Raw genomic sequence first — 8,757 nt, 5'->3', positions numbered from 1 at the left:
ATAAGATTGTTTTTAACAGGCCTAACCTGTTTACAAATAGCTATGGCTTTCCGTGCAACATGAATAACATCAGTGAATATTAAATAAATTAAACCACTTGCAACTATTATTATTATTGTTACTAATATTATTAGGCTATTATTATTATTATTGTTATTATTATCATCATCATCGTTATTTTATGACACTATTATTATTTACATCAACATTATTTGTGTTGTTGTTGTTCATGTAAAATATTTCTTTACCTCAATGTTTTAGTTTCCAGTGTATCACTATATATGTATATCCACCACAATACACAACGTGTTAATTACTTATCGTTACCATTGTTGACGCTAACACTTTGCATTCATTAACAGCGCAGGCGGTAATCACCCATGCAGCTTTTCATTTCTTGACAACTTTCTCTCTGAAGTCAAATAGTTACATACTAACTGTTTGATGTCCCAAATTAAAAGAGTGATTTGAGTCCGATCCGCTTGCCAATTGTTAGAAGCGTCCGCAACACCTCAAAACGGTGTAAGAAAACACAACTTGATCATAGACTTCTAGCATACGTGAGTCCAAATCACTCGATACGGGTAAACAACATACATTTCTTAGGTCTTTCTTTCCAGTGGACATGAGTCGTGGCTGCACATACGTGAGACACATGTATTAGAAGAAAACTGGAGACACTAGGCTTATGTGAAGTTAATCACTCAACAACATTGAAATATTTACTATTTGTGCAAATGACCACAAATTATGAATTAAAACTAAAATTGTGTAGGGCTGAGGCGAACAAATAACAAATAAATGATTGGCGAGCCATCAAGTGAGATTTGAAAACCATTCAAATAAGAGATCGCGACGTCAGTGCACTTATCCAGGGGAAATACAGGAGAGAGAGAGAGAGAGAGAGAGGCGCGCGCGGCAGAGCGAGAGTGTGTGTAGGGGGTGAGATTTGAGAAATGGGAGGGGCTTCTAAACGACTAGAAATGTCAATCAGAGCAAAGAGTCGCAATAATCTAAGGCAATCTGTAAGGACCTGACCTTAGTCCATCCAGATCAATAGGGAAGTGAAGGAGGAAGGCGCAATCGGATCGTTTACACTGGCTGTTTTTGAGGAAATATAGACTTCCCTTACACTTTGTTGTACTCACTGTAAAGTGGATATCGCAGTACGCACCGCGAGGGCGATTCCCTGCTTTTTGTGATTGCAGCAGACTTTTTTCTACGACCATGTCTTTCCCGCAGCTGGGATATCAGTACATCCGACCGATATACCCACCGGAGCGCCAGGGTATCAGCAACGCCCGAGCCGGGACGGAGTTGAGCCCGTCCGGGGCACTCTCAAACGTACTCTCAACTATGTATGGATCACCTTTCGCCGCAGCAGCACAGGGCTATGGAGCATTTCTGCCCTATTCAAACGATATATCAATTTTCAATCAATTGGTGAGTGCCTTTGTTTATTTATGCCTCTGGTTTCCTTCAATTGCTTTTCCCCCCATCCAGACTAAAAAAGAGAAAGGGTGAAGTGACGTTACGTTATTAAGACAATGATCCATTCAGGACTAAACAAGAAGACTCGTTGGTGAACTTTGTTATTGACTCCTTTTTTTGTAAATAGTTAAAGTAGCTAAAAAGTAGCACTATAACCGAAATGTCAGTCGAAATCCTATGTTTAGACCACTAGAAAATAAAGAAAACAACTGAAATCAAACGCAATATATTAAGTGTGGATACATGCATTTTGAAATACATAGAAATGTTTTGCAATTGGTAGTAAAGTGTTATAAATCAAATAGCTTTGTCGCGAACGGAAATCGTGCGTAACAAATAAAAATGTGTAACTTTTGCATATGGTAATGCTTTTGTTAGTCGTAAACGCAGAAATCACAGGTCCTATGTGAAGAAAGATAAATGTGGTGATAGTGGCTTTATATTGCATACATATTGCATATATCAGCCTATATGATTTGGTCTTATTTAACATAAAGCAGAATTTCATTTTGCAAACTTCATTAATCTATCATAATATCTCACATCCCATTGGGTCTCTGCTCTTTGTCTTTTAGGGTGCTCAGTATGAGTTGAAAGACAGTCCAGGCGTCCAAGGGCACCCAGGATTTGCCCACCATCACCCAGCGTTTTACCCATATGGCCAGTATCAGTTTGGTGACCCGTCCAGACCCAAAAATGCGACCAGGGAGAGCACGAGCACACTGAAGGCCTGGCTGAGCGAGCACCGTAAGAACCCCTACCCCACCAAGGGGGAGAAGATCATGCTGGCCATCATCACCAAAATGACCCTCACCCAAGTTTCCACCTGGTTCGCCAACGCCAGGAGGAGGCTAAAGAAGGAGAACAAGATGACCTGGACTCCCCGGAGCCGCACAGACGAAGAGGGAAATGTTTACAACAGTGATCACGAGGAGGGAGAGGAAGGGGACAAGAGGGAGGATGAGGAAGAGATTGATTTAGAAAATATCGACACGGAAAATATCGAGAATAAGGACGACTTGGATGATCAGGATGACCTACACGCTGATTTAAAATTAGATGGTAGAAGCGACTCTGAGATTTCAGACGGCTATGAGGATTTACAAGGGCCCGATCAGAGATTTCTGAAGGCTGTAGTGAAGGAGGGCAAAGACATTCACGTGGACCGGGTCGAGCACTTCCACCACCACCACCATCACTCTTTTGAAATTAAAGCCTCACAACCGAATGGCGAACAAGTGAAACTGAATCCTGTGTCCATCAACTCGCCCCCATCAGAAAACGCGGCCCCGGCCCAGAAGCCAAAGATTTGGTCTTTGGCGGAGACAGCAACAACTCCTGACAATCCCCGCAAATCTCCACAAATGAACGGCAGCAACACAGTTGGGACCGCGGCCCAGACCATAATCAGCCCTCACCACAGACTCATCTCTTGTCCTGTTGGAAAAATCCAGAACTGGACAAACCGAGCTTTTTCTGCCCACCAGCTCGCATTACTGAACTCTAACCATTACCTTGGACTGGCGAACCAAGCTTCGGCTAACGGGCTCGCCCTCTACAGCAGGCAGCAACACCAACACACGCAGGACAAGAGTCATAGCTCAGACACAGCCGTCACAGGTACATGTCACCAACACTGAGGCTGGCGAGCCTGACTCTATAACAAACTGTTCATTATTACTCTATGTCAGACTTTACTTATCCCTCTTTAACGCTATAGCCTACTTAAATAGGCCAGTTCTGAACAGACATTTTGAGGCCGTAAAGATGATCATAAAAAGTGTGTTTCCATGCTGTCGTTTATGTGACAGAATAAGGTGGCTTTGAAGCTTTGAACTGGGGGAATACAGACAGGGGTGGTCGAAATAAAAGGCCAAAGTCGTTGGTTTTTAATGTTATTATCAGCTGGTTTATTGTGAGAATGGATTATTATTCATGTCCAAAAATGATTTTTAAATTCAGCAGTTGGCCCCATATTTCTTTGTCACATACCTACTTCAGTATTGTACGTGCTTGTATTTAACCCGTGACTGAGGTGAAGATTCCCAGGCAGTAAAATAAAGTATAGACTAAATTCACTGCGACAGTGCTGTGCTCTAGTTATAGACGGGGAAATGAATGCATTTTTTACATGTATTTTATTGCCATTATTATTTCAGAGAGATCTAGTGCCTTGGAAGCAGAGAAAAAGTTGTTAAAAACAGCCTTCCACCCAGTTCATAGACGGTAAGAGACTGTCATCTTTATTTTATTTGGATATATTATTTTTTATGCACATCCTATTTTATCGTTGACTACCACATTTACTCAATCTGTAGCCCTTGTGTCGTGTTTGTAGGACATCGAATAGATGGATTCCTCTGTGCTTGTGTTATTTCGGTTAGGCCTCAAAATTATATTTGCATATTTGTCATGCAAAAACCCCAGATCAAATTTACCACATTTGTTTTATAACCGGCTCTCATTTTTCAAAAGCAATCTTCACTTTATATCACTTTACCTTTCAAGCAATTCATTACCTTGCAATTGTAGGTTATTATTATTTCCCCTTTGCTGAGTGTATTTCTTTTCTTGACCCGTGTGTTGCAGGCCTCAGAATCAACTCGAGGCAGCGGTGGTTCTATCAGCTCTCGCCTCCTCCTAGACTTTGACATTTGCTCTTTCTTTTTATGATTTTATTTTAATCTGTTGTAAGGAATGTAAAATAAGAATAATACATCTGTGTATACTTACCTTGTAAGCATGTCCTGTGTAAACCTGCTAACGTAATAATGTATGAACCAGTAGTCTGTGAGTTTTCTTTTTCTTTTTGTAAGTTCTGTGAGGATTTGATGTTCAAAATGTTTTGTATATAAAGTTAAGAAAATGTACATACTTGTGAACCAAATTGTACAAGAAAGTCTATATTTTGGCTAATAAATGAACTGCTGCAACTTTATTCAAATCGCTTGTGATTTTTGGGAAGATGTTTGTCTGATGATTGTTTTGTGAAAGGAGAATTAGTTGTTGTGGGCGTTAGATGTTACGAATTAGATTTTGAAGTGGTGCAGAATTGCAGTGCTTTGCTTTTTGTGTGTGTGTCTGTCTGCGTGGCCTACGGCGAATAGGCTTCATCATACTTGGTTGTGATAAGTAAATATTCTAGCAGGATTTGAGGCCTTTTCATATGCGGGATTTAAGTGTAATTAGCTGATTATTGCATCGTACATTTGGATATTAATGTTCTGGGATTATCCTTATTGAGGCGTAACAGCCGAATTAAAATGAATAATTCTTTCATTAAATTTCGTATGAAAATTGTATGGCATATGAAGAGAAATGATGTAGGCCTACTGACCATTTGAATATTTGGATGGAACTATTTTGGACTGAGAGGTTAAACATCGTATAGGCTGGCTATGTGTATATGGGCTGTGGTGTTGTGTGTACGATGCAATCTCAGTTCGCGTGTAATATTTGTGTTAGGCCTACTACATGTTTTTTTTTTTAATGCATCTTGAACTTGGTCAGCCGTATTGGGCTGCACTGCTAACCATATGCCACCAATACATTGTGATATCATTTATTTATGTTTGTTTCAACATCTAAGAAATGTACATGTCAGAAGCGTTGTGAGATAAAGTTTATGTAAAGTTGGAGTTGGAGCTCCCTCTACAGTCAAATCTAGTTACCATCGCCGATTCTGCGGTCTGGAAAAGACAGGGATAGGGATATTTTAACCTAAATCACAACTTTGTATTGTAATTATTAATATGTAATCAAGCCATTGAACAATTATTTTCATATAGGTCCATCGTAAAAGCGTTTGTCATGGTTTGGCATGCATTAAAATACAACCTTCTTCAGCGTTACACTCAATTGACCTAAAATGGTTAAAGGATATGATAATTGCATTCTTAACAATTAATAGATCAATATTTTTTTATATGACCTTTATTTGTACATATTAACTTGGGAAATGTTCCTGCTGCATAAACACCTATCTTAATAAACAGGCCACATAAAACAATATAAAATAAATGGGGTGCATATTCACATAATTCGTTGTTTCAGTATCCTTTAACTTAGTTTGTTCCCCCTCTCGGTTTACTTCACTTCACAAAAAGTATTAAACGTTTAAATTGTATATTTCAACCGCCTCTTCAAAATGGTTGAAAGTTGTTATAGGCCTATGACCATTTACCCAACTTGTCAAGGAAAGAAAAAAACAGACTAGGCCTACTGCAAAAAAAATAAACAAGAAAAAACATTTCATCCTATCGAATTTGCGACATGTTTACAGTCAATTGTGCAGTGAAATTAAGCGCAGATTTCGAAATAGAAACGAAATAAGTGACACTTTTGTAGAATTATGAATGTGTTTGAATTAGCCAATTAAATAGTCTTCTTCAAAAACCTACATCGTTTTTTCTAGACAATAGAAGAATACAGACAATATGGCTTCAAATTGTATGGGGAGCACCAGATTTCCTTTTTCACTCTTTGTTGAAGTAAAAAAAAATAAAAAATCATACAAATGGCGCATTCTGTCACACATTCTACCAATTGAGCGCGTTTTGGGTTGATTGGCCAATGTAGAGCAGGACCGCTTTGTTTTCAGGGCTCGCTCTGGGATGGTTACATAGCAGCGCAACACAACAGACAGAAAAGCCCAACATTTCCAACGGACATTCGAGGCTGTGCTTAGAGACCCAGCCGGGGGAGAACACTTTGGACCGGGGCTTGGTATTCTACTAAGTAGGCTGGCCTTCTCGCGCTCCTCTCACCATGCTGCCTTCCTGTCCAATCAATTATCTTCCTGAGAGCCCTCTATCTAACTGCGCGCGCACTATGCATATTCATAAGTCACAGCGGCTAGTTGTGACACTGATTGATGTAATCATTTTTCTGGTTTGTGTCCGCTTTCACTCGGAAACGCACCAGCACAACGAGCTCTGGCTGCACCGCGCGGCGCAGGAAGTAACACAGAGCGAGTGACCAGCATTCGCCTATTACCGATGACCCACTTAAAACACATAGCACAGGTCACGAGAGAGAACGCGCTTCCCATACCAATAAATATGCCCAAAGATGTCTAGGTTGTTCAAATTAACTCTAGCCCACAATGAAACTTAAACCCACAGTATAAAAGTACATCATATTTGATACATTTAAATGTAACCAAAATATACAGTATCACACTTCATCTCAGAATCAGGCACTGTTTATTAAGTATTCAAATGTAGTCAAATTGACAGAATAGATTGACATGATATTACATAATTTTTCATCATAAACAGGCATTACAAATAATTTTTCCTGTCAGTGATAATACTTGCAGTGGAATAATAAACTATAAAGAACCCCCACAATTCTCTCCCTTCCAACTCACACATACACTTGTGTGCGCACGTTCATTACGATCATAAATATTGATGATGATTTCCTCAGTGTTCTGGGGGGATGTTAGTTGACAAGGGAGCTTCTGGAACAATCTCTCTTGATCATGAGAATTCAATCGGAATGCTACTGAAGGGACAGCGATCGTTGTTCAGAGTGCAGAGGGCCTCTTCTGATTCGTGCATGAAATTAGGGATTACAATTCCTCAGTACAAACAAACTAATCATGCCTGTGTCTATGCCGCCATACGTGTCCAACCTGCTCCGGGTTGAACAGAGCAAATGGAATGCATTAGCTAACATTTCGCTCAGAGCTACACACCACAGCGCATGCAAGGGCCATTTCCAGCGGAGCACGGTGTGTCACTCATTTCCCCGCGTTAAGTGGATGTCCTCGTGCCTATTGAGCAATAATCAACACTGACTCCTCTTTTTATTTCCTCGCTCCCAGCGATGTTAAATACTCTGACTGATTGATTCGCCAGAGAGTATGGTTTAATAGCACAACGGATAAAAAAGGAAAGGCAACACACATTTACGGATGGACATCTTGCTTGTGCGCATTTATACACAGAAAATAACAAGACAAAGAACAGCTATATGGTCAAAACGAACATAATTTTTACAAAAAGCAGTGTCCTTAATATAAATGTAGTAGTGCAGATATCATCTTCATGAGGTATATGAAATGTGACAATAAACAGAAATACACATACACATTTTTGTTTTTATAGACAAGTTTATTCTCGTGCTTGTTGGGCAGTTTTATTTTGCATTATAAAGTGAGAGTGATCTGAGGTGAGCCTCATGCACCAAGGCTGTGGGAAACCCAGTTCCTATTGACAAGCTGCAAATAAATGGCATTTCAGTCCATCACTAATCACATGTCCTTTGTTGGCCTGAGTGCTGCTCACATCCAGCATCAATGAATTAAGACAGAGGTACATAGCTACGCCCTGCGAAAAAAGGAATGTATTGTAAAAACAGATTTTGAGGGGGGGGGGGGGGGGGGGGGGGGGGAATCCAAGATAGAAGATAGAATCATGAAAAGGAAATCTAATCTGTAATTCTGAGCTGTGCATTGATCCAGAGAGGAGGGTGGACAGACAGGACGGATGGATCGGACGCACGGACGCGGTAGTGCCAGGTTGGACGGTGTAGTAGTGGGGCCGGTGGAGGGGCCTGGCCAGGCAGCCAATGGAGCCATCAGAGAGAGATGGAGGACCCATGTGAATGGAGAGAACGAGAACAGAGGAGTAAATAAACAGAAGAAGGGGCCAGAGGTGCCCTGTGAAAGAGAAGGCATGCCCAAATAAAGAGGGTCAGCCTTGTGTTTTCACCTCATCCTCCCCTTCTGTCACTGCGACCCTCGTCCCCCTCTGTCCCCTGTCCCCTCACGCCACACCCCCTCCTGACACAGAGACGGACAAATGTCATCTCCTTTGTGGCCCCAGTCCAGCTTTGAAGAGGACCACTTTCTTTGTCCAGTGAGCTAATCCCTTTATGAGGCACTGCTGATATTCCCTGTCCCCTACAACACGCACGCACGCACACACACACACACACACACACACACACACACACACACACACACACACACACACACACACACACACACACACACACACACACACACACACACACACACACACACACACACACACACACACACACACACACACACACACACACACACACACACACACACACACTGCGCCCAGCAGGCCCAGAGGGCTGCCCTTTAAAACCCACCCATCCTGGGTGTTAGTCTGTGACCACAGGAGGAGAAGAGATCATCTCAGAGAGAACACATGTCCCACCACAACGATATATCTCTGGTACACAGGGTTACAGGCCTTCCCACACCAGTCCAACTTGTTATTGAGT

General features: G+C 41.4%; 1 protein-coding gene across 1 annotated transcript; it reads left to right on the top strand.

Moving 5' to 3' along the window:
- Positions 1-1,018: 1,018 nt before the first annotated feature.
- LOC106598380 (iroquois-class homeodomain protein irx-3) lies at positions 1,019-4,429 on the top strand. The gene is made up of 4 exons (XM_045689312.2): positions 1,019-1,443; positions 2,067-3,111; positions 3,651-3,717; positions 4,081-4,429. Exons 1-4 carry the CDS (start codon positions 1,228-1,230, stop codon positions 4,133-4,135), a joined length of 1,383 nt encoding a protein of 460 aa, XP_045545268.1. The 5' UTR covers positions 1,019-1,227; the 3' UTR covers positions 4,136-4,429.
- The last annotated feature ends 4,328 nt before the right edge of the window (positions 4,430-8,757 follow it).

This window comes from Salmo salar, chromosome 11, assembly GCF_965601325.2.
Source record: "Salmo salar chromosome 11, fSalSal1, whole genome shotgun sequence".
Taxonomy (NCBI): domain Eukaryota; kingdom Metazoa; phylum Chordata; class Actinopteri; order Salmoniformes; family Salmonidae; genus Salmo; species Salmo salar.
This window is presented reverse-complemented; position numbering and strand designations above follow the sequence as displayed.

Coding starts and splice junctions, on each gene's coding strand:
- LOC106598380 (XM_045689312.2), top strand. CDS start 1,228: ATGTCTTTCCCGCAGCTGGGATATCAGTACATCCGACCGATATACCCA. Junction 1,444..2,066: donor TATCAATTTTCAATCAATTG/GTGAGTGCCTTT, acceptor TTTGTCTTTTAG/GGTGCTCAGTATGAGTTGAA. Junction 3,112..3,650: donor CTCAGACACAGCCGTCACAG/GTACATGTCACC, acceptor TTATTATTTCAG/AGAGATCTAGTGCCTTGGAA.